Raw genomic sequence first — 26,429 nt, 5'->3', positions numbered from 1 at the left:
AGGAGTTACTCCAGTCTGGGTTCCGGGTAGGCCAGGCGTCTCCGCCTTAATGCCTGAGGGACAGCTGGCCCAGCGAGCCCCGCCCAGGCTCCCGGGAGCACCTGAGACCCGGCGACTGGCCTTGACTGGCGGCTTTCGCTCCTCCAGCTCACGCCAACCCCCGCCCGCACCTAGGAGGCAGGCGGGAGGAGGATGATTGATGGAATCACCCAGTGGCTGGAGGAGTGCAAAGGAGGGACGGAAGGGGCTTGGTGCTGCTTTCATAAACTGGTTGGGCCGGTCCTCGGGAGCCTCCGTCCTCTACTGGCTTCCCTGGATGGGTTGTTATGGTAACAAATGACCGAACAGTCCCTTACGAATTGGCCAATGAGAGCCGACCGTCCTTTGCACCGCGTCTCCGAGCCGGAGGTGTTGCGAAAGCCGAGACTCGGCCGAGGAAGAAGGCGGTGCTTGGACGTATTGCGGAAGGGCCGGGGGCGGGGCCTGTGACACGCGCGGGCCAGCCAATCCCGCCTGCTGTTTCCAACGGCCCCGCCCCTTTACCGCACATTTCCCCTCCCCTAGTTCATTTCGCACGACGCAGCGGTTGGGAACACAGACATTTTCGGAGCTGGAGCCGCCACTGCCGCCGCCATTTTGTGTCTGTGGAGAAAGAAGCCCCGGCGGCGGCTGGAAGCGGACGGAGATTCCCCGTGAGGCTGCGGCGTTTCTTCCCCGAGGTTCCCCCTGGGTCGTCCCCCACCCCCCCTCCGCGGTCAGCATGTGGTGAAGCCGCAGCCGCCGGAGACCCGGGGAGCGAGGCCGAGGCGTCGGAAGGGAGGCGGGGTGTCGAGCGGCTTCAGCTTCGGCGGCGGCGGACCTCGGAGGGGGGCCGCGGCGCAATGTCAGAGCAGACGCCGGCGGAGGCCGGGGCTGCGGGGGCCCGGGAGGACGCCTGTCGGGATTATCAGTCGTCGCTGGAAGACCTGACCTTCAATAGCAAACCGCACATCAATATGCTGACCATTCTCGCCGAGGAGAACCTGCCCTTCGCCAAGGAGATCGTCTCTCTCATCGAGGCCCAAACCGCCAAGGTTTTTATACACCCCGCAGCCTCCTATTCTTCTAATACTCCTTGATCTTAGTGTCAGCCTCATCCCAGGTCTCGCTTCCATCCGAAGGGGGACGGAGTTCCTCCTCTCCAACCCCCCACCCCCGACTCGGGCTTGGTCTTTGGCCCCGGCTGGGAGAGAGGGCCTCTTTCGGGGAGGGAGCGGGGAGGATGCAGGGTGGAGCCCCATTTCCGCTTACCAACTCCCTATTTAGGCCACCTCTTAGTACGTCCCCACGCTCGCACGCATCGGGGACAGCCTTTCGGATGGGGGAAAATACTTAGAGGCAGTTTGTGTTTGGGGAGCGAAAGAGTTAAAAAGCAAACCATCGTAAGCCCTTGGGAAGGTGGGGAGGGGCTTTCCCTCAGTGTCCTTTTTGGGGAATTGTGCTCTGTGGGTTGGAAGGAGGTGAAGGGGGACCTGGGAGCGAGCTGTCGGTGGGTTGGGTATAGGGAATTGGCCCCGAGTGGAGCAGCGGCCTGTTAGCTCAACATGGCGCCTGTAAAGCACATGATGCGAAAGGGAAGAGAGGAGAGAACCCATTCCCTGCCAGCCAGGCAGCTGCTCACACCCGTCAGCCCCATTTTGGGGTGGGGGCTGTTGGATCAAACTTTTATTCTCCTCTCGGAGGGTCTGATTTTGCCCCAGCGGTAGGAAAATTGGGTTGAGGGTGGGGTTTGGGTGTGTGGGGGAGATCTTATCCAACCTGGAGGTGGAGAATTACCCCAGTGGGTAACAAATAACTTGAAGCTTCTTTGAAAAATTGAGTCCCTCCTTTTCCTCTTCTCCTTTTCTCCCTTCCCCGATAGTGAAGGCTTGCTTTTCTTCACCCCTTGACCGAAGTGCTCCTTTGCTGCCTTGTTTTCCCTCTGGTCTTCCTCTTCTGTGGATTCATGTGGGAGCGATATGTCATTTAAGTAAAGTTACTGTTAAACTTAGTTTATATTGAGTCTTAACCGCTTCCCAGTTAATACGTTTTAAGTTACTTTTCAAGCTTGTACTTAAGGTGTAGTTTTTTTTCTCTAGTTGTTAGTGATTGCAATTATCAGGATGAGCCTCCTTTTAGCAGAGTGAACCCCTTTTAAAAGGCCACTTTAACAACAACCACCAATATATTGTTTAGAGACGGTTTCTGTCTAGTGTACAACTGAGTGGTCTGACTCTAATAAATGGTTTTGAAATGTGTGACTGGTATTATAAAATTTGTGAATAAAACATATAAAATATGTATTTGTCTTTTTTATTTACCTTTGTAAGGTGTAGAATCTGTTTCCAAGAATTTTTACTTTTGTGGTTGTGTGTTTTAAACAAAAGTCTTTAAGTGACTTGGGTTCATTCTTTAGGTCCATCCACTCTTTTGGGTAAATAAGTTCACAAGATATACGGTTTCACGTGGTCCTTTCAAACCTTAATTTAAAGAGGGGGAAAAGTTTTTTTTTTTTTTTCCTTTAAGGGCTCATTTTGACAGCTAAAACAAGTCTTCACCTTTTCCTGTTGAATGCCTGTGAAGCAGCTGGTTTTTAAAGTAGTACGAGGTTTAAGAAGGAAGCGCTCCTCATACCCAACTTTTTGTTGATAACTACATACATGTTGGCAGAGAAAATGTACCTTTTTTTTCCTTGTTGAAGACTTAACATTAAATACCTTTTAAAAAAGAACAGCACTTGGATTTATAAGAACAAAAGTTTTCATACTATATTTTGGGTATTGGTATTCACAGCACCTAATATTTAGCAGCTCAGATTGCATTTAAAGGAGGCAGCTTCTTGCTGCCTACAAGACCTTGGAGAACTGAAAACTTTATGCAGAATATATTGACCACATAAAACTTGTATTTGTGTATTTTGTTACACAAAGTGGTGAAAATAGGTGGACTACTTTCTCAAGTCAGCTCAAAGTTTTTGGGCACATGCTTCATGGTTCTTTTTGTAAAGCCAGACTAAGTGGAAGATGTAAAAGTCACTTTGGGGAAAGACTCTTAATCTGGGTTGGGGGTGAGGGGAGGGCTGGACATTATTTGGTAGCAACTGGCTTGGTTTAGTGCTTCTGGGAGTATATGTTTGTGTCCTTACTCTTTAGCATCTCAGCAATACTAAACTAATGGACTCACACCTATTTCCGTCTTCTCATAACAGTAGGAAAAGGGATATTACATGGAGAGACTTCACTTGTACAATTGCCTATTGAACAGATTGTGTGGTAAAAGAGCCTATTTAAGTGCAATGATTTCTTAATGGTATAAAACAAGACATAAGGTGAAGACACACCAATAAAACATTTGACATGTTGGTACTTAATAGTTTGCCCCCACACAGTGGCTTTGTGAACCCTTTATTAGCACATAAGTTTTGTTTTTTTTTTATACAGAATTACTCAAACATTTTAGTCAACTTTGGTTGTAAAGGTGATAACAAAAGAAAGAGCATTTCCACACACTTGTCAGGGCAATTCGTTTTCTGAAGTATGGCATTGCATACCCCAGAAGTGTGAGCTTGCCCTAGCTACAGGTAGCTATGGGTGTTAGATTCATGTACACATGGGGTGGGTAATTGGGGGTTCACCTAAGTTTTGTGTCCTTAAATCGTGGGTACTCCTGTGGAGTCAGTTAACAGCTTGTATGGCTTGTGTGTTAGTGTTCCTCAAGTCTGTGAACCTGCTGATGCTTTCTGGAAGCTTGCTGTTCCTTGCTGTAAAAGCCAGTGGTGGGTAGGCTTTGCAGTTCAACTGGGGCAACCTTACCCTGGAGGGGCTGCTACCTTTATCAGCATCACCACACTGGCTCAGCACAAATTTAGAATCCTTGGTTTGTGCATGTAAGAGGAGAACTATTTCGACGACAGTCCATGCTGTGAAGAAAATCTTCAGGACATCCAGGTTTCCAGTCCAGTTGAACCTGACTTACATGACTCAGCGGCTCCTCTATCCAGTTTTTCTTGTATCAGTAACAAGCTTGCACTTCTGCATGTTTGTATACACGGTTTAAACGTCTTGCTGTTGACTTCGTATGTGAAGTGTGTTTAAGTTCATTATTTGGATTGTAGAAAAGTAATCTTGATGATTTTATAGGTAACAAAGCTTTATAGACTTTAACATATAAAATTATCCAGTGAAATCAGAGCATCTATCAGTATTTGATTCAAGGTACAACATAAACACAGATCCCCAAGCTGACACTTGGATTACAGAGAATATTTTTCCCTCTCCTTTTATTGCCACTTTGAACACTTACCAAGTGCACACAAATTTATGTTAAGTATTAAGTACTAGAGATAATGGTTTTTCCTCTTGATAATTCTGAGCTTTTTTTTTAATGCACAACTAAAACATTTTAAGAAACAAGTACTTTTGAACACTTTAAAGGCTTATAAAGTTAACATCAAAAGCCTTTTGTATCAGCAAAGCTAGAGGTCTGTATTGTAGGCTTAAAAACACTTTTAAAAGTAATTTTTTTTGGTGGTAATTCACTATACTAAACTTCTCAGTTTCTTTTTTTATACTTTAGGCTCCTTCCTCAGAGAAGCTTCCAGTTATGTACCTTATGGATTCTATCGTGAAAAATGTTGGAAGAGAGTATCTCACTGCCTTTACTAAAAATCTAGTTGCAACATTTATTTGTGTGTTTGAAAAGGTATATATATTTAGAAACATTTGAAAAAATTTTAAATGTGTTCCAGATAAATAAATACTGGTCTTGTGTTGGGTTTTCTTGGGTGGTGGAATGTTTCATTGTTTTGGACATTTACTGTAAAGTGCCTTTTCAAGGAAAGTGGCAAATGCTAGTTGTTTATGTTAGAATATTAAAATGGATACTGTTTAATCCATTCAAGATTTGATATACCTTAATTATAAATGAGTATTTTTGAAATGTTTTAGTTATGTTAAGTTATTTGTAGAATATGGACAAAAAATTAGCTTCCAGAGTACCTAGTCTTGTAGTTTAACTAGTGTTAGGGAGTAGGAAGCACGAGCCTCCTGTGCCTCAGTCTGTGCTTCCTATTAAGTCTTTCCCCCAAAATGTCCTTTAGAGTTGTTAACCTTGTTAAAGTTTCAGGGATGTGTGAATGTTGGAACAGTTAATCGCTTTAAGTTATTCTGGAACTACTTTAATTCCTCTTTAGTGCTTGAGCGAAATGCTTGTTAGTGTTCATAGCTAGAAATTGTACATTCCATTGTGACATTGTAACTGGTTGTTTGGTTAGCAGGAGGTGTTTTCTGAAGTAATTCACACTGAACAGTAGGGAGGGCCCTTGAAATTTATTTTAAAGATTCCTAACAACGCAGTTGATGTTATATTTTAAAATTTTTTATAGAAAGTACCAGCTGTCTGAATGGTAGAATTGGGTAGTAGGATTATTTAAGTGGGTAGAAAATAAATAGAATATAGAGGAATAGTTTGGAAAGCTATATTTCAGATACTAAAAAGTATCAGTGGTATGAATATTTGATCTTTGCTAGCTACTAATCACTGGAGGCTAAGGACAGCCTACTTTGTAATAATTAATTTAGGGGAACTTAACCTGGTTTAAATTTCAGTATGTTCCAGTTATTTGGGGTTTTGGTATTTTACTGAATCTAGTTTTATTACAGTTGACAAAAGTGACCTTGTGAATACATTCTCTAACAACATGAATATAGATATAGGGCTAAAGTTAAAAAACCTGTCTTACTAATTACTAAATTTTCCTGTTTTCTAAAAATCTCCTTATATACATTACAGTGTGAACAGGCAAGATATATAATGCCCATTCTTGCCTAGGATTTTGTGAATTAAAATTATGAGGATATCTTTTGTATCCAAAGTACTAGTTCAAAGATAATAGTCATAGTATATTGCATTTGGTTGTTAAGATAATTTTCTCTTTCTAGCTGTATGATAGCAAGTAACTTAAAAAAAAAAATTAACCATCAGGTAAACCAATTTCTGGCTCTATGTTTTCATTCAGTGAGTTTATTAAGAGCCCTAAAATGTGGAGACTTGTGCTTTTAAAAAGATAAAAAGTTGCCTGGTTGCTTGCTTAAGTCTAGTAGATAACCACTTTTCTGATTTCTTTGAGAACTAATTTTGTTAACTTTAGTAATCAAAACTGCCTTTAATAAGTCTTTGTGATATTTATGTACAAGTGGATAATATGAGTTGGCAAGTAGCTTTATACTTAAAATATATAACATTCTATAGTAACTTAACAAGCCAGAGAATTATTCTGTTGTTTTAGGTGGATGAAAATACTAGAAAAAGTTTATTTAAATTACGATCCACATGGGATGAAATATTCCCTTTGAAGAAACTTTATGCCTTGGATGTCAGAGTCAATTCATTAGATCCTGCTTGGCCTATTAAACCTCTGCCTCCTAATGTGAATACATCTAGCATCCATGTGAATCCTAAATTTTTAAATAAATCGGTAAGTCTTTATATGAATGATGTATATGGTAGTACAATTTGACTATCAAGTGCTAACTTACGTAAACTTTCCAAAAAGCAAAACTAGAATCAGTTTAAATTGAAAAAGTCATAAATGTGTACATGTAATCATCATACCTTTTATGTAACATTTGGCATTTTAAATCCCCAAGCTTTTTTTTTTTTTTTTTTGCAAACTTTTGTATTGGATATTTGCGATTATGGATAATAGTAAGGTAAAGTTAATAATTTTTAGTTGACCTTTGGCAGTTCTAGATAAATGTTTTGCTTAAAAAGTATTTTTTTTCTTATAGCCTGATGAGCCTTCAACACCTGGCACAGTGGTCAGTTCCCCCAGTATCTCCACTCCTCCCATTGTACCTGATATACAAAAGAATCTTACCCAAGAACAACTAATAAGGCAACAGTTACTGGCAAAACAAAAACAGTTGTTAGAACTTCAGCAGAAAAAGCTGGAGCTTGAGTTAGAACAAGCTAAGGCACAACTGGTAAGTTGGGGAAATTTGATATTTAAGTTTTTAACTATAATAGGGAAATTGTTATTTTGTATTTGAACATTTTATTGATTTGTTTTTTCCCTACTTAATTTAAACATTATGGTACTGATTAAGACAAATTTTTATATCCTTATTAAAAAACACTTGATTATGAATTGTGTGCTTTTTCTTAATATGTTCTAGTAGATTGCTGTCTTAGGCTACAAATGTGTGTGTGTGTGTGTGTGTGTGTGCGCGCACACATAGTGTATATATGTAGTGTGTATGTGTATATATGTATATATAGTGTGTATATATATATATATATACTGTATATATATATATTGTATGTATATATATAATATGTGTGTGTGTGTGTGTCAACTAAAAATCAATCAATTTTACCTTAATCCATAATTACAAATATCCACTACAATATACAATACATACACACACACACACACACTGGGATCAGTGCTGGGGTCCCTATTATCACACAGAACCAGGTTTGGTGGCACAGGTCTGTAATTCTAGTAGTTGGGAATAAGAGGCAGAAGAATCAGAACTTCAAGGTCATCGTTAGTCACATAGCAAGTTTGAGGCCAGTTTGGGCAGCATGTCTCAAAACGCTAGGAAATAAAATACTACTCTTACCAGAATAGCACTGTAGTTCTGTTTTTACCCCTGTTTTTAATACGGTTTAAATATTTCAGTTCTAAGATAGTGTATTGTGGCCAATATCTTTAATATTCATGAACAAATATCTTTAATATTCATGAACAAATCAGGTTTCTAAAAGTTTTACAAAAGTCATCAAAAACATAAAGAAACCCAAGAGTGTATGTGTTTGTGCTCATGAAAGACTGTAGTTTGTACTTAGCATCTAAGTTTGTTTGAGATTGAAGTGTAGGAAGACAGAATTTTTAAGTTCATTAATATTTTGAGAGGAACCACATTCTATCTCTTCTGCAGAGCAGTTGGAGTTTAGTCATGTTACTGTTTAGAGCTTCAGTCTGGTTTAGAATCATGGATAGTTTTGAGGAATTCTTATTTTTTTATGTATTAGAAATTATATTCTAAAATATAAAGGGCTTGTAAGAAGTAAGGTCATTTATGTTCTGGACTCTTCATTATATTCAGACATTAGAAATAGAATATTGCCATGCTTGGTGACATATGTCTTTAATTCCAGCACTGGGAGCTAGAGATAGGCAGAACTCTCTGTGTGAGTTCCAGGCCTGCCAAGGTTATAAAGTGAAACCCTTAACCCCTTCTTTCTCCCCTTCCCACCCCAAAAGTATGCAGCGTTAATACAGTATTAAGCAAATGGATATTTGGAAGTGTTCTAGTAGAGTCTATATAATGACAAGGAAATAAAACTGTCTCCATGAGTATTAACATGAGTATTAACATGAATATTTTGTATTTCAGGCAGTATCTCTGAGTGTTCAGCAGGAGACAGCCAACTTGGGTCCTGGATCAGTGCCATCTAAATTACATGTTCCACAAATTCCCACTATGGCTGTTAAAACTCCCCATCAGGTCCCTGTACAACCTGACAAAAGCCGAGCGGGTCAGTCCTTACAAATGCAAGACTTGAAAGGAACTAACCGGGATCCCCGTCTTAACAGGATGAGCCAACATTCTTCCCATGGCAAAGAACAGAGTCATAGGAAAGAATTTGTAATGAACACAATAAACCAGTCTGATATTAAAACAAGTAAGAATGTACCCTCTGAAAAACTAAATTCATCCAAACAAGAAAAAAGTAAATCAGGTGAAAGAATAACCAAGAAAGAACTTGACCAGTTAGATTCTAAATCCAAATCTAAGTCTAAATCACCATCACCTTTGAAAAACAAATTATCCCACACAAAAGACTTGAAAAATCAAGAATCTGAAAGTATGAGGTTGTCTGATATGAGTAAGAGAGACCCACGATTAAAGAAGCATCTTCAGGATAAAGCTGAGGGCAAAGATGAAGATGTAAAAGAAAAGAGAAAAACTGTAGAAAAGAAGGATAAAGATGAGCACATGAAATCATCCGAACACAGGTTGATTGGAAGTAGAAGTAAAATCATAAATGGCATTGTCCAAAAACAAGACATGGTTACAGAAGAATTGGAAAAACAGGGGACAAAACCAGGGAGATCAAGTACTAGAAAGAGATCAAGATCAAGGTCACCTAAGTCTCGGTCACCAATTATACATTCCCCAAAGAGAAGAGATAGACGGTCACCCAAACGAAGGCAAAGAAGTATGTCTCCCACTTTGGCACCCAAAACTGGAAAGATGCGTCAGTCAGGACTTAAACAGTCACATATGGAAGAATTCCCACCACCTTCCAGGGAAGAAAGAAATATTAAGAGAAGTGCTAAGCAGGATGTTAGAGATCCCAGACGACTGAAAAAGATGGATGAGGACCGACCTCAAGAAACGGCAGGTCAACATTCTATGAAGTCAGGTGGTGACCCAAAGGAGAATATAGAGAATTGGCAAAGCTCTAAGTCTGCCAAAAGGTGGAAATCTGGTTGGGAAGAAAATAAAAGGTATGTTGCTGATGTTTTTGGTAAAATATGAAATGTATGATTTTTGTTTTGACATTTTTACTTTATTAAGGCAAGGCTCAACGGTATTGTCAGGCTAGCCAGAACTCACTAAGTAAATAGTGCAGGATAGCCTCCGGCTACTGATAGTCTTACTACTTAAGCCTCCTGAATGCTGGGGTTATAGGTGTGATCCTTCTTTCCTGCCTTTACCATATCTAATTCAAAGGTAGTGTTAATTTAGGTATTAGTTGGATGTTATAGTTATATTTCTAGTTGTTAAACACAACCCAGTGGGTTAAATACTAAATACTTTATATTTCATTAGAGACATGAAAGTTTAGAAAGGTTTGCTCATCAGCTTGAGGTGGTGTATGCTTATATGCAGGAATCACAGTTGCTTGTTTTTTGTTTTTAATTGTTGGTATTTTTTGACAGGATCTAGCTATACTCTGTCTTTGAATTCATGATTCTACTCCATCAGCTTGTTTTCTCTTTCTTTTCTATTTTAATGGGTGTGTGTATATGTGTGTGTGCTGGTAGTACTGCTGCTGGGGTCAAACCTAGCATCAAACCTAGATAGTCTCCTCCTGAATCAAATCTTTAAACTCTTAAGAATCAGAAATTTTAACACTATTTGGCTTGCTTTTTTCAAAATTTTCAGAAAAACTTTATATTCCTATTTTATTTAACCAGATTCTTAAAGTATCCTTGAGTACTCTCTGGGAGTTATATTTTTAAAATAAATGCTTTGAAGTAATACTGCTTTTGTGGTTTCAGCTTACAGCAGGGTGATGAACATAGTAAACCTCCTCACCTAAGGCATAGGGAGAGCTGGTCAAGCACTAAAGGAATCTTGTCACCTCGAGCCCCAAAGCAGCAGCACCGATTAAGTGTAGATGCCAATCTTCAAATTCCTAAAGAGTTAACTCTTGCAAGCAAAAGAGAATTGCTTCAAAAGGTAGTGACTATCATTAATCTCGTGTAGTTATTTTCTTTTACTTAGTTTTTTTGTATTTTTTATATTTAAGATACTTAATTTTGTTTTATTATCCCTATGCAGACGAGTGAACGTTTAGCATCTGGTGAAATTACACAGGATGAGTTCCTTGTTGTTGTGCATCAAATTCGACAGCTATTTCAGTATCAAGAAGGTAAACATAGATGCAATGTACGGGATAGTCCTAAAGAAGAAAATAAAGGTGGATTAAAAAAGAAACCTCTCTTATCTGATGCTGAATTAACCTACTATGAACATAAAGCAAAACTGAAAAGGACACAGGTTCAGCATTCATTTCCAAGACTTGATCTCTTAGATCCTGATATTTTTGACTACCCTTTGACTGATGCCTTGTTGTCGGGAATAGAATGTGAGCCATCCAAAAGTAAACATGCAAGTAGGAATAGTGGAGCACAGTTTGACAGAAAAGAACAATTTAGTGAAAGAGCAAGACGTCTTTCTCCTATATCTGGGAGTCGTACTTATGCTGAGAATCTTTCACCCCATGAGGGCCGGAGAAGACATGACGAACAAGTCTCTGCTAAAGGTAGAAAAAGTTAAATGAGATTATGCCTATTGAATCACACAGCAGTGAAGGGAAAATGAACAAGCTAAGTGGGGCTGGATTCTGTCACTGTTCAGACTATCTTTGTGTGTATGTGTGTGTATCTCTGTTTTGTTGCCTTTTCCCATGGAAAGGGAAGGGACCTAGTTAATAATTTATAAAGTTATATTAGGGACTGCACTAGGTTTTATTTTCTAAATATTTAATTTGGTTAAATCCACAAAACTCAAGGAAATATGTATTATTCTAGTTTTTAGAAATAGGAAACAAAACTAGAGATGTTAAAGTGAAATGACAAGTACCTTGACAGGATGGGAATTTTTTAATTCTAGGTGTATCTGAATCAAAAGGGCATCTTCTTAACTTACTGTTGCTGTCTGTCTCTTCCCTACCCACTAATATAGTGAGATAATCTATCTTTGGACAAGTTTTAGATAACTATAAGAAATAGAGATAAGTGGATGTAAATTCACTTTAGTGAAAATGTATATTTTTCTTTTTGAAAGGTGTACGAGAGGAGCAGAGATCACCATTCAATGATCGTTTTCCACTTAAGCGACCTAGATATGAAGATTCAGATAAACCATTTGTAGATGGCCCAGCATCAAGATTTGCTGGCCTTGATACAAATCAGCGACTTACAGCTCTCGCTGAAGACCGACCATTATTTGATGGACCTGGTAGGCCATCTGTGACGAGAGATGGCCCAGCCAAGATGATTTTTGAAGGACCTAATAAATTAAGCCCTAGAATTGATGGACCTCCTACACCAGGTTCTCTTCGGTTTGATGGGTCACCAGGACAAATGGGGGGAGGAGGCCCTATGAGATTTGAAGGACCACAAGGTCAGTTAGGAGGTGGGTGTCCTTTGAGATTTGAAGGTCCTCCAGGACCTGTAGGAACACCTCTGCGGTTTGAAGGGCCAATTGGTCAAGGAGGAGGAGGAGGTGGTTTTCGATTTGAAGGTTCACCTAGTTTGAGGTTTGAGGGATCTACAGGTGGTTTACGATTTGAAGGACCAGGGGGTCAGCCTGTGGGTGGTCTCAGGTTTGAAGGACATCGTGGTCAACCTGTGGGTGGTCTCAGGTTTGAGGGACCTCATGGACAGCCTGTGGGCAGTCTTAGATTTGATAATCCTCGAGGTCAGCCTGTAGGAGGACTTAGATTTGAAGGGGGTCATGGTCCATCAGGGGCTGCAATTAGGTTTGATGGACCTCATGGTCAGCCAGGTGGTGGTGGCATCAGATTTGAGGGCCCTTTGCTACAGCAAGGAGTTGGAATGAGGTTTGAGGGTCCCCATGGTCAGTCTGTAGCTGGTCTGAGATTTGAAGGACATAATCAGCTAGGTGGGAACCTTAGGTTTGAGGGACCACATGGGCAACCAGGGGTTGGGATCAGGTTTGAAGGACCTATAGTTCAACAAGGAGGTGGAATGAGGTTTGAAGGTCCTGTACCAGGAGGTGGCCTGAGAATTGAAGGGCCTCTGGGTCAAGGTGGTCCTAGATTTGAAGGTTGTCACTCTTTAAGGTTTGATGGACAGCCAGGTCAGCCATCACTTTTGCCAAGATTTGATGGATTACATGGCCAGCCAGGTCCTAGATTTGAAAGAACTGGTCAGCCAGGTCCACAGAGGTTTGATGGACCACCTGGACAGCAGGTTCAACCAAGATTTGATGGTGTACCTCAAAGATTTGATGGGCCACAACACCAGCAAGCATCAAGATTTGATATTCCTCTTGGTCTACAAGGAACTCGATTTGACAATCACCCTTCACAAAGGATTGACTCTTTCAATCAGTCTGTCCCATATAATGATCCACCTGGCAATGCTTTTAATGTTTCATCTCAAGGATTACAGTTCCAAAGACATGAACAAATATTTGATACACCTCAAGGACCAAATTTTAATGGACCACATGGCCCTGGGAATCAGAATTTCCCAAACCCCATTAACAGAGCTTCCGGACACTATTTTGATGAAAAGAATCTTCAGAATTCTCAGTTTGGAAACTTTGGCAATTTGCCTACACCAATATCAGTAGGAAATATTCAGGCATCTCAACAGGTAAGCTGTTCTAGTTCTAAAATTGTGTTAACTATGTAGGTAAGTAAACTTTTAGTACAGATTTGCAGTCTAGGCTGCTCTCAAATTCTGTGTAGGTTAATAGTCAAGGTTGACTTAACTTTTTTCTTTTTTTTTTTTTTTTTTTAAATGTTTTTAGTATTTGGGAAAAGCTTTAAGAATATACTTTATGGAATAAGTTCTTAATGTAACACCTGAGTATTAGGAAAGTGAGATGAGAGTTTTTTTGGGGTTGATGTTTGCCACTTAAACTCAAAATGATTGTAGCTCTTCCAAGATACTGAATTGTCTCAGTCTTCTTTTTCATGTTTCTGTCTCTCTAATGGAATGTGTGCACTTATTTCATTTTCAAAAGATCATAATTTATGTGTTATGTGCCTGTCTTTTCAAGAGTGTCCAGGTAACTCACAGGCCAGACACAGGACACTGGAGCTCCTGTGGGTTGTTTCATATGTATGCTGGAATCTGAATTTAGGTACTCTGGAAGAGCAGAGCAGAAAGTACTTCTAACAACAGAAGCATCTTTTCAGCACTCCCCTCCCCCCCCCCTTTTTTTTTGTAAAAAGGTCTCATTTAGCCTTGACTGGTACCAGTGGGTGACTTTGAACTTGAGTCTCCTGTCTCCACCTTTGGAGTGCTGGAACTACAGGCGTTCCCATTGTTCCCAGTGCTGGGGGGTAAAGAAGGGCTTTGTGTGTGATAGGCGAGCACTCTACTAATGGCCACTAAACTGTTTTTGTATTAATTGTATTTGTGTGTGTTTGTGTGTTGGTATGCATATGTGCCATGGTGAGGTCAAGGTCTACTTGTGGGAAGCACTTTTCTCCTACTCATGTGGGCACTAGGGATCATCAGGCTTGATGGCAGGCACAGTTTCCCACTGAGCTAGCTTGCTGGCCTTACTGCACATTTTTTTTTGTTGAATTCTTTTTTGTTTTTTTATGCTAATATGTTTTAGTAACCCCCATTACCCTGGACAGCTGTTGAGCACTCATTTGTTTAGAAGAAACCATTAGAACCAGTTCGCTTTGAATGTTTTTTTTTTTTTTTTAAACCAAGAATTTCCTTAGTCTGAGTAAAGTAAGAAATGAAGTTGTATACTTTTATAATGTTAAATTTTCTATTTTCATCACATTTTTTAGGTACTCTAGTTGGATGATAAAATTGCTTGATATTAATGTCCACATGGCAGACTTGCTACCTGCCTTCTGATATGATACATATGAATGTGTACAGTCATCCGTCTTTATACTTTGGCATTTTTTGTTGTTTTAAAAGAGTCTTATTTGTAGCTCAAACTGAGTAGAGGTTGTTGTGTAGCTCAGGTTGCCCTTGAATTCTCAGTTCTCCTGTCTTAGCTTTTTAATTGCTCACTTTATAGGCTTGCTTACCATCCTTGGCTTTATTCTGTATACTTTTTTCCTTTAAGATTTATTTGTTGTATTCTATATGTATGAATGTTTTCCTGCATGTATGTATGTATACCATGTGTGGGTAGTTACACTGGAGTCCAAAAGAAGGCATCAGATTTTCCCTGGAACTGGAATGACAAGTGGTTGTGAGCCACCAAGGGGGTGCTGTGTACCAAACCCAGGTTCTTTGTGAGAGCGGTCAGTTCTCTTAGACCACTGAGCCAACTCCAGCTTGTTTGCTTGTTTTTGAGACAGGGTCTTTCTGTGTAGCTCCATATGATCTGGAACTCAATTATGTAGAAATGATACTATTATTACCAGATGTTGTTTAATGGTGTTTTTAGTCTTTTTTTTTTTTTTTTGATGTACGTTGTACATCGTGGTGCGCACTAGGCTCCGCACCACGATGTACAACGTCCACAAGCAGGTACACCATCAAGTCTAACTTGGTGGTGCAATGAGGGTTCTTGTTGTTTGCTTGTTTTTAGTCTTTTTTTTTTTTTTTGTGATGTATCAAATTGGTTTGTGTGTATGTTCTACACTATTGAGGTGTCACAAGGATAGTGAACAAGATTCAGGAATGATTTATAACAGTATATATAATATATACTCTATATATAAATGATAGAATAAAAGATTTATATAACTAAATCCAAAATACCAAATTTGTATGCTACTACAGTATTTTATTACATTATTGTACTCTTTATCTTTTTATGATTCTGTAGCTTAAAACTCAGAGACTCAGCAGATGATATAAGATGATATGGCTAAGCCATAGTTTAAGGCCTACACTCTTATATTTGTTTTTTTGTAGGTAAGGTCTCAAGGTGTCCAGACCTCAAACTTTATAGTCTATGCTTGTCTTAATCTCTCAGGTGTGAGATTATAAATGTGAGCTACCACTGCAGGCGTTTGGTTTCTTTATTCCCTTTGATGACTTTTGTAATGTACTTTGAACTCAGCTATAACCTTACTCAAAAATGATGGCAAAACAGGATGATTACTTGAAGTTCACATTGCTGCATATTTTTTCTTTGCTTTTTTTTTTTTTTGCAAGACATGGTCTTGTTACCATGACTCAGGATGGCCTTAAATTTGCAGTTCTCTTACCTTAGCTCCCAAGTTACCATTCCTGGGATTATAGTTATGTGCAATCATACCTGGCTGAAACAAACTTTTGAGTTGGAAAAAAGCCAAGGTTAGGAATTCTGACTTAAGCTTTGCTAATTAGCAGCTATCGCTTTGTGAAATAAGGAAAAGCACCCTCAGGGTAAAGTGACTTGTATAGCATAAACACATGATTTCTTTATACTAAGGAAGTCTCCCCTCATTGCTTCCCACCCCCACAGTTTCTCTGTGTAGCCCTGGCTGTCCTGAAACTCTCTCTGTAGACCACACTACCCTCAAACTCAGAGTCCTACCTCTGTATTCTAATGTTCTTTCTCACTTAAAGGAAGTTTTAACCTAGTCTCATTTCCTTGTAACTCTGAAACAGAAGCTACTAAAGTTTGTGGAAGTACAACAGTTGTTACTTTTTAAATCTTTATCACCACTGCCCTGGGCCTTAGGACATTTGTATGTGATTCGTATGTGATAGAATGTGATTAGAAATTTTTAGAAAGAATGTTTTTAAAATTAGCATTTATCTTAAAGGTTCTGACTGGTGTTGCTCAGCCAGTAGCGTTTGGCCAAGGACAACAGTTTTTACCAGTTCATCCACAGAATCCTGGAGCTTTTATTCAAAATCCTTCAGGTATGTACTTTTGAACTGTGTGATATTTTCAAGATATAACTTTTGTTCAATATCTGTTAGTTTAGAAAATGGTATTTTCGAGAGTTTGTGTTCAATTTATAGAAATTTAATCTGGCTAAAGTGTTTTTATCCATGGTCATACAAACCTTGTTTTACAGCTAGAGATGATTAAATTGGACATACAGAGTGTAATCAAGAGGGAAGGAAGTCTTTTGATTGAAGGTTGGCTAGAGGAATGATAATTTTGTTGTGATAGGTTGAAGAAAATTAGAAATTGCAGAAACTTTTGTTGGTATTTGTAGCTTTTTTTTTTTTTTTTTTCGAAACAGGGTTTCTCTGTATAGCTTTGGCTATCCTGGAACTCACTTTGTAGACCAGGCTGGCCTCGAACTCAGAAATCTGCCAGCCTCTGCCTCCTGAGTGCTGGGATTAAAGGCGTGCGCTCCCATGCCTGGCTTGTAGCTTTTCTGAGTGTGTGCTATGATCAGTGAACATAAATACTGGGGGATATCACCTCAGAAAATGATTCATTTGAAAGTTTTTAATGGGTGGATGAATAGAAAACAGCCCTAATTTCTTAGCCAGGTCTCCCAATAGGAATTTTTGTTATTTTTAGAATGAATTATTAATAATGAATTTTAAAATTAATTTTACTTTGTGGTAAATGGGAACTATATATATATTTGTGTGTGTATGCATATATATATATATATATATATTATTTAATATATACTGCTATGATACTTGTTCTAGTTTTTAAATCATAAAGCCTGGGACTATAATACAGCTTAGTATTAGAGTACAGCATGCATGAAGCCCTGGGTTCAAGCCAAACAAAACAAAACATTTGTAAGCTGCTTCAGAAGCATATTTTGGGGCTAGAGAGTAGCTTGGTCACAGAGCACTTGCCTAGCACGTACAAAGCTTTGAGTTCCATCCCAAACACCCACACCACACACAAAAATCTCCCAAACAAAAGGCACAACCAAAACACAACCCCCTCCAAACAATACTTTTAACATAATATTATTACTGACTTCTCAACGTTTTAAAGAATTGTCATAACTTACAAACTAAGGAAATTTTAATGAAGCTACAGTTTTTATGAATTCTTAAAATCCTGTCAGTTTGAATTTAATACATAATCTTTTAATTTCTAGATGGATAATTAGGGTTAGTTAGCAAAATGCCCTCTCCCCTTCATTGTATAGTTGTGGCTGGGTCAAGCATAAACAAGTATCCTCATTCAGCTTTTTTCTATATAAAAGGAGATAGTAGTGTCAGTATTTCTTGGAAGAAATACTAATTTCTTAAAATTTAAAAGAAAAAGTGAGATGTATAAAAGTAAGTTTTAAGTGTTATATGAATATATTTTTCTTTAGAAACTACTTGTTGAGTAAAGAATTCATTGGGGATGTAGAGATGGCTTAGAATTTAAGACTATAATACTGCTTTTGTAGGGGACCTATGTTTAGTTCCCAGTACCCACATCAGGTAGCTCATAACTGTAGCTTGAGTTAGAGATCCAGTACCTCTGGTCTCTATGGATACTTGTGCATGTGTGCACATATCATTATACATATGTGTACACACATATACAGACACACACATACGTACTGGCCTCTATGGACACTTGTACACATGTGCCTACACACACAAATAAAATTCTTTAGAAAAAGTTTGTCATGTTGAGGTTAATGGCATAAGGTTTAAAAACTATTTACTTTTTTTCTGTGTTTTAGAATGTTGCGTTTTGTATTTATATACTCATGTAAGAGCCTCGTTGCAGACAAAATGCAGTTTGTTCCCTGGGTTGGGAATATTGGATGAGGCCTCAAAATTGAAAGTAAAAAGAGTCCTTCTGTAGTTCTTTTCATTTGCTGCATTGCATGTAAGGCTTTGTGCTAGGAGGAATTTATTGTAAGATTTCATCCTTTAAAGAACTTTTAGTGTGACACATATGTTCTTCCCCCATAAGTAGTGTATATTGTGTCAAGTAACACCTCATTGCCTTACAAATACTATTTATTTAACCTTCATGTCAACCTCAGGCAGGAACTATTATTCCTCTTTTATAAGAGTAAAAATTTAGGCTGCAATAAGCAACTACTTCACGTCTCACAATTAGAAAGTAGAATTTCTAGCTAAAATTCCAGGAATTAGTATCATAATGTCCTTTATCACTGGATACTTCCAAACAAATGAATAGCTAATTTTCCCCCTTAGACATACATATAAATATCCCATTCTAGTGGAATACAAATGTTGAACTTGTGTAAATGCCATTGTAAATATTGAGGCAAACTTACTCCAGCGTTCAGATATTTAAGTTGAATAGAAAGTTAATTAAATATACATATGTGTATAAATTATTATATATATATAAATACATAAAACGAGCACTGTGATGGATGTATGTAATGGTCAGAGGTAGGACTATATGTATTATGGATACAAGTTGATTCTGTCATTCAGTGGAACAGTTAATAGCTTAGAATTTTTTCCTGGAGGTGTAGGCAGATAGTTAACAGTGGTAAACACTAAAATATTACTTTTTACATAGGATCTCACTATGTAGTCCTGGCTGGATTATAACTTATGTAGACCAGGCTGGCCTCTTAACAAATCCTGCCTGCTTCTGCTTCCTGAGTCCTGGGAATTAAGAGGATTCACCACCATGACTGATAAAATACACTATTTAAAATGGTGCTAGAACCCAAATCTAGGTAGGGCCTTTTGAGTTTGCTAGGTAAGCACTTTTCTGCCTACCTGCTGTCCTATTTTTAGAAATGAGTTAAAGGATTAGTTATTAATAGTGCTAGCAAAATGGGGCTTGAGAAGATTTTTGTCTTACTCAACTTGTTAAAGCTTTGGTAAAGTTGAGAATGCTTAGCAATGGTTTGAATTCCTTTGCAAGGCCAGCTCAAATATCAGGGGTAGGTGTCCTGTGCTTCAGGACTCATACCCTTTCATGAATCAGTTCTCTGGTTTATTATGCTAGGGAGCAACAGTCAGCAGCACTACAACTTTGGCTTTGGTCTTTTTAAAGAGATGCTTCAATATTTAATTGTTGGAGAACTACTTTTTGAGGTGGTTAGATCGGGGCTAGGGAAACAGAAAGGTGGAAGTTGGTCTTAGACACGGTGCTGCATGCATAGAAGAATCATGAGGCTTATTGTTCTTTGTGTCCTTTTATTTGGTATGAAAATAAAGTGATAAAGTGACAAAGTAATACCACCTTTAAAAATGTAAATATATAAAAATTATTTAAATATATTAAATACTTAATAAGTTAAAAGGATTTAATAAATTTGATAATTTCAAATTTAAATAATTTTAGCTTAAGTAACTTTTTACATATATGTGTGTGTATATATATATATATATATATATATATATACACACACACACGTGTGTGTGTATGAACACATATTTTTATTATAAAATACTAAGTAGTATTTATCTTGGAATATTTTTCAAGTAATGATTTGTCAGCCAAAAAGAAAACCTGAGCTTTTAATTAAACCTGTCATTAAAAAGGTTTGTTGGTGAAGAAAGCTGTAACTTTGAAGAAATAACTTAGTATGATATGAGTCTTTATGTTCTATTAAGAAATTTTATTTTTTTTAATAAGGTGGTCTTCCCAAGGCATATCCTGATAATCATCTCAGTCAGGTGGATGTAAACGAATTGTTTTCAAAACTGCTAAAAACAGGAATTCTCAAGTTGTCACAGCCTGATTCAGCTACAGCACGTGAGTATGACTGTATATTTATATACACCAAGCTTAAGTCAGAGATAATATTATTATGAGGTATAAGTTATTGTAAAGTTCTACTTGAATACATTAGTATACCTTTTGGTGTCTTTTGAAAAGTGTAATTTTTTTTATAGTGAGAATGTTAACAATTTCAAAAGAATGAACTATCCTCCTGGCCCACTGTTTTAGTTAACATTACTACAAATATCATGTACTGATTTTTACTAGTTCATCTATTAATTTGTTTGAAAATTTGAATGTTGAGGAAACAAGATTTTAAAAATTTTTTAGGTTCCTTTGCCAGTAAACATATCAAACATACTTAATACTAGCTAGATTTCTGGATGCTTGTAACCAGTGTTTTACTATAAAGAACAGAATATAGTATTGAAAAATGAATCTTCTCAACTGCAGAGGTAAATGAGGCTGTTGCTCAGCCTCCCCCTGAGGAGGAGGAGGATCAGAATGAAGATCAAGATGTTCCAGATCTTACTAATTTCACAATTGAAGAATTGAAGCAGTATGTGTTTTAAATTTTAATTACTAATGTACATTGTTTCTGTCCTTTTGTGTGTGAGTGGAGGTGCATGCATGCATGTTATTGTGTTTGTGTAAGCTAGAGGGCAAGTTTTGGGAGCTGGTTCTCTCCTTCCATTGTGGTTTCTGGGGGTTGAACTCATACCATGAAGCCAAGTGCTTTTTATCTATGACAATCATTCAGATAACAGTGGCTTGAATCCTACCTTTTATCTGCTGCTCAAGTTTAAATGTTACACACTAATAGTTATTCATGGCTTGCTTTTTTTTTTTATTTTTTTTTTTATTTTTTTTTGGTTTTTCGAGACAGGGTTTCTCTGTACAGCCCTGGATGTCCTGGAACTCACTTTGTAGACCAGGCTGGCCTTGAACTCAGAAAACCGCCTGCCTCTGCCTCCTGAGTGCTGGGATTTAAGGCGTGTGCCACCATGGCGGCCTATTTCATATTTTTTATATATATTTTTTATTATTGTTTTCTTCTTTCTTGAGATGTCTTGTTAGCCTGAGCTGAACTCTGAATACTGGGATTACAGTGTGAGCCATCATGCTCTACTTGTAGATAGCAAGGAAAACTGTAAATAGAACATAAACATGAGGAGCTAGAGAGATGACTCAATGGTTAAGAGCACATACTATTTTTCCAGAATCTCGGAGTTGGATTCCAAGCATCCACATCAGGTGGTTCATAACCTCTCGCACCTCCAGCTCCTTGGGACCTGACATCTCTACCTTCTTTGGGCACCTGCACCCATGTGCCAATATATATGTAAACACACAGAAACAATCTTTAAAATAATTTTCTAGTCCTCGTTCAGCATACTATTTTATTACTTACAACTTTTTAACTGTTCTTTAAACTGAACTAGAATGTTTGATTCAAAACATTAATATTGTAGGGAGGTTAATCTCTTGCTCTATCTTTCTACTAATCATGTCTTCTCTATACTGATAGTAGATTCATACTAAGCAGTTGAATTGCTGTTGCTTTGTTAGCCTATAGTGTTACTCCACTTTTAGCCAAAAGGGAGTAACTAACCAAGGCAAATTTATACATAAGAAAATAGGCTCCATGTTCACACTTAACCAAAGTTAAAGTAAAAAGGATCAGTAACACAGCAAATTTTACATAGATCATTCTGTTTTGATTCCTGTTCAGATATAGAAAACTTAAGTATTTTGTTTTTAGCCACTGTCATGTCTTAAAACTTTTTCCCCCCCCCTCGAAATAGACGTTATGACAGTGTCATAAACCGGCTGTACACTGGGATTCAATGTTACTCTTGTGGAATGAGGTTTACGACATCCCAGACAGATGTTTATGCAGATCACTTGGACTGGCATTATCGGCAAAATAGAACTGAGAAAGATGTTAGCAGAAAAGTTACTCATAGACGTTGGTACTACAGTCTAACAGTAAGTAATCCATGTTCCTCCGAGTTATCTAGATGCCATTTATATTCTGAAGTATATGTTTAAACAGTTGCTGAAAGTTATTAAATTTCTGAATAAAACTTGATCTATGGAATATAATTTTTTTGGTTTTTAGTTTTGTGGTTATTTTGTGTATGAGCATCTTTCCTGCACTTCCAGCTCCATGAGATCTGATACTTCTAGCTTCCTTGGAGCACCTGTACCCATAGATCTTTTAAAAATATGTAAATTTAAAATTTTTCTTATTTGTTGGAACTTTTAGCTATTCTTTAAAGTAGAACGCACTTATGCATATAGTGCTTGAGAAGACCAAAAGAGGGTGTTGAATCCTTTGGAACAGGAGTTAACAGATGGTTGTGAGCTACCATGTTAGTGCAACTGACTCATGGTCCCACAAGAGCAATAAATGTTCTTAACTGCTGAGCCATCTCTCCATTTCCAAAATTAAATATAAATGAAAAATTGTGAAGTTTATGTTAAATTAATGGAAAGTTAAGTTTATAGGAAAGTTAAAGTTAAGGTAAAGGTAAAGTTAAGTTTATAGGAAATTAGCATCAAGATCTCAGTCACTGCCTGATTTGGTGGCTTGTGATCTTAGTACGTGGAAGGCTAAGACAAGGAAGACTGCCAGTAGGCCAAGCGTGGCTACATGATTGACGGCTGGGCTATATATATAATAAGACCCTGTCAGAAAGAAAAAAAAAATTAGTTATAGGGCTCGAAGAAAACAAGTATATTAAAATAACATCACAGCATATTGTATGAAAATGAACCTGTAACTTTAAAATGATTACAGTTATGACAAAGCTGTAAAAGTGTGGACAGAAATTAACGTAATCTTTTACATCAATTCCTCTTAAGGATTGGATAGAATTTGAAGAAATAGCTGATCTGGAAGAACGTGCAAAAAGTCAGTTTTTTGAAAAGGTTCATGAAGAGGTTGTCCTTAAAACTCAGGAGGCTGCTAAAGAAAAGGAGTTCCAAAGTGTACCTGCTGGACCAGCTGGAGCAGTTGAGGTAATAGAATGGTGTTTCAATTCCCTCCCTGTCTTTGGCAGTGTTAAAGTCACATCCTTTTAAGTCATAAACACTTATGCTATATCCCTGGCATGGTAGCACAGTGGATCAGGGTTCAAGCAGGCCCTGCATATAGAGTTGGATGCCAGCCTGGGGTACATGAGACAATATTGTAAGCAAATATAAAAGGATTTCTTGTAAGCTTTTTAAAATAACAAAACTAAATCTTGGCTGTTTCATGACCAATTTGGGTTGGATGCCATCGGTGACTAACATAGTGAAATGCTATTAACCTTTTTTGTAAAACGCTGGAACAATCCATAAAACTTCAGTATTTATTGGACATTCCTTAAAAATCTGTATTTTTAAAACTTTTTACTTGAAAAGGTTTTTATCTTCATGAACAATGCAAATTCCATTCTATATGATTCTATTTCAGAGTTGTGAAATCTGTCAAGAACAGTTTGAACAGTACTGGGATGAAGAGGAGGAAGAGTGGCACTTAAAAAATGCTATTCGAGTAGATGGAAAGGTAAGAAAGTGTTAGTGATCATGTTCTGGGTAACTCACCCTTTTGAAGATGATTCATAACCCTTTCTGGGTTTGTTTTGTAAAAAAAAATTCTGGACTTTAGTCAATGTTTCCTTTAGAGGGATTCTAGCAACCATATGAGGCTGATGCTAGACTCAACTAGATTTTCTGACTCTCTTGAAAATAAAGCGACACTATAAGTGTACAAAGCTAAGTTTAAAAGAGATAGGTAAGGTTAAATGTTTAGATTTTACTAATTTTTTTGGACCAAATTTTATCCTTCGATTTAAAAATTAAAGAAATCAGAAAAATATATCACAAGTGAACATGTATGTAATAGCTATTTTTTTCCCTCTTCAGATTTACCATCCATCATGTTATGAAGATTATCAAAATGTAAGTTCTTTTTGGGTATTGTATGTTTTTACTTTAATTTTTTTTAAAGTTAGTAGGTTTATTAAATATTGGCTCTGATGTACATTGATTTATCACTGTTAAAAATACAAATTAAAATTCATAGTAGTTTTTGTATTTCTTGCTTTGTTTACGTGAGACTTTTTAACTTTTATTGGACCACTAGGCAGAGAAAAGTAGAAAACTAAAGAGAAGAATTATGATGGGCATAAATTTTTAGGGGTCTGGAAAGAACTAATTTTTTTCTTATGTATTGTCTAGTTACTTAGTAGAGGAATGATATTTTGAAATTTGTTAGGCTAGGCATTGGTGGCACATACCTTTTAATCACAGCACTTGAGAGGCAGGAGGATCTTTGGAATTTGAGACCAGCCTGGTCTACATAGCGAGTTCCAAAATAGCCAGGACCACATAGCAACACTGTAAATAAGTAAAAATTTAATGTATGTGAATGCAAGTTGAATATGTACCACAAAACACATGCGGGGGTCAGAAGACAACTTTGGGCGTTAGTCCTTAACCTTTCATGAGTCTTTCTTTTGTGATTATACCAGGCTAGCTGTTCTAAAAGTTCCCAGGGATTCTCTTAAGTATCCAAATTTTATGTGTGTTCTGGAGATTTGAACTCAGGCCCTTGCATGGTAGACTTTCATTTTATCCACTGAATCATCTTTCCAGCTCTCATATTTTAAATGATGACTTACATAAAATTGGCAACATGCCAGTCTAGTAACTCTAGAAATCCAATTATATCTCTACCTTGACTTTTTTGTTTGTTTGTTTGTTTTCGGGTTTCTCTGTGTAGTCTGGCTGTCCTGGAACTCACTCTGTAGACCTGGCTGGCCTTAAACTCAGAAATCTGCCTGCCTCTGCCTTCCAAGTGCTGGGATTAATGGCGTGCACCAGCACACCCGGCTTACCTTGATTTTTCTAAACCAGTGGAACATGTTGACTACTCATGACACTGGTTTGATACAAATTTTAATACATATTTATGTGACTGGAAGACTAGTGTCTCCTAGAGTATTTCTGATGCGGGGATTTTAAGAAATCTCAAAAGACCATTTAAAGATCACATAACAAGACTCACAAAGTTAAGGATTGCCCGCTGTATTAATAACATTTAACTACTGAAGCCTCTCTGACTTCTTTTAGTGGTATCAAAATTAATGTACTTTCTTGCTGAGTACATACTGAACAGTGTTATTAGCTTGTGGGAAGCAAGTATTGTAATTAGATGTGGTAGTCCTTTGAACTCTTAAACATAACTGTTACTTAATATGATTTGAATCTTCATTAGTACTTATAGGGATTTTCATTTTGTAGACATCTTCATTTGATTGCACACCATCTCCCAGCAAGACACCAGTTGAAAACCCTTTGAACATTATGTTGAACATTGTCAAAAACGAATTGCAAGAACCCTGTGAAAGTCCCAAAGTTAAGGAAGAACAAATTGATGCCCCACCAGCTTGTTCAGAAGAAAGTGTAGCAACACCTACTGAAATTAAAACAGAAAGTGATACAGTTGAGTCAGTTTAAATAAAATGAGAAAGGTATGCTTTTCTTTTTTAACAAAAGCTGCTGTTGGATCTAGGTGAAGAATTTTTTTATGTATATATAGACATATCTATATTAATTGTCTAGCTGTGGCAGGGCCTTCAGCTATCATTTGGTTAATAAATACATTTTAGTATTTGCATTTCCTACTGCCTGCACAGTTTCAGGTGCTTGTTGTGTGAAAGTTCTGTAGATGAGTGCAAATGTAACAAAATGAAATTGTATGTGTACAAATGTACAATTTTCACTTGTGAACTGTAAATTATAAATAAAAAATATTTTTGCTATCCATGGAGTGTAATATTTATGCACACCATCAAATAAAGACAGTGTTTCTATGCTTTTTTTGGGCAGGAATGGAACTGAACAGCAATCTTAACATGTTTTTTTTTCCTAGTAGCTTCCTGGGACTTAAAGCAGCAACGTTCAAACTTAGTTTTTCTCAAATAGAAAAGCAAGATTAAAAAAACAAAAAGGACATACGTGCTTACATATAGATATGTATCTCCAGCTAGAGTCATCCACAATGTCCACTTTTGGAAAGTATGTAATGAAACAGTAACACTTATTTAAACTTGGACACTGATGCCATCAAGCAACTAACAAATATATTTAAGTACTAAAAGTGATTTTACTTTTTAGAAAATATTTTTAAAATTGTCAATTTAATGCAGATGAACACATTTCTATTTTAAGTTACAGGGATTCTGTATAAGAATGTTCATATGAAAAACATGGTTAACTTTTTTCTTTGTTGGTTTTGATTGAATTAGATGGATAACATGAGATGTTAATATTCATACATGTAATAAACTGAATGATGAACAA

The 26,429-nt window shown here is 37.5% G+C and overlaps 1 protein-coding gene and 1 pseudogene across 2 annotated transcripts; one reads left to right on the top strand and one right to left on the bottom strand.

The window, feature by feature from the left end:
• The window catches only part of LOC110319062, a 9,823-nt pseudogene extending 9,061 nt beyond the window's left edge, over nt 1-762 (bottom strand).
• On the top strand, nt 579-26,429 carry Pcf11 (PCF11 cleavage and polyadenylation factor subunit). 2 transcript variants are annotated; one of them, XM_021214808.2, is made up of 16 exons: nt 579-1,073; nt 4,594-4,719; nt 6,305-6,493; nt 6,807-7,001; nt 8,421-9,538; nt 10,316-10,496; nt 10,599-10,689; nt 11,607-13,165; nt 16,252-16,351; nt 19,986-20,105; nt 20,526-20,631; nt 21,878-22,061; nt 22,941-23,096; nt 23,536-23,628; nt 23,988-24,023; nt 25,368-26,429. In XM_021214808.2, the coding sequence occupies exons 1-16, from the start codon at nt 882-884 to the stop codon at nt 25,581-25,583; spliced, it is 4,662 nt and encodes a 1,553-aa protein (XP_021070467.1). In that variant the 5' UTR covers nt 579-881; the 3' UTR covers nt 25,584-26,429. The 2 variants fall into 2 exon arrangements, with proteins under 2 accessions (XP_021070467.1, XP_021070383.1); XM_021214724.2 differs by having other exon boundaries at nt 10,599-11,082.

Source organism: Mus pahari, chromosome 1 (genome assembly GCF_900095145.1).
Source record: "Mus pahari chromosome 1, PAHARI_EIJ_v1.1, whole genome shotgun sequence".
Taxonomy (NCBI): Eukaryota; Metazoa; Chordata; class Mammalia; order Rodentia; family Muridae; genus Mus; species Mus pahari.
This window is presented reverse-complemented; position numbering and strand designations above follow the sequence as displayed.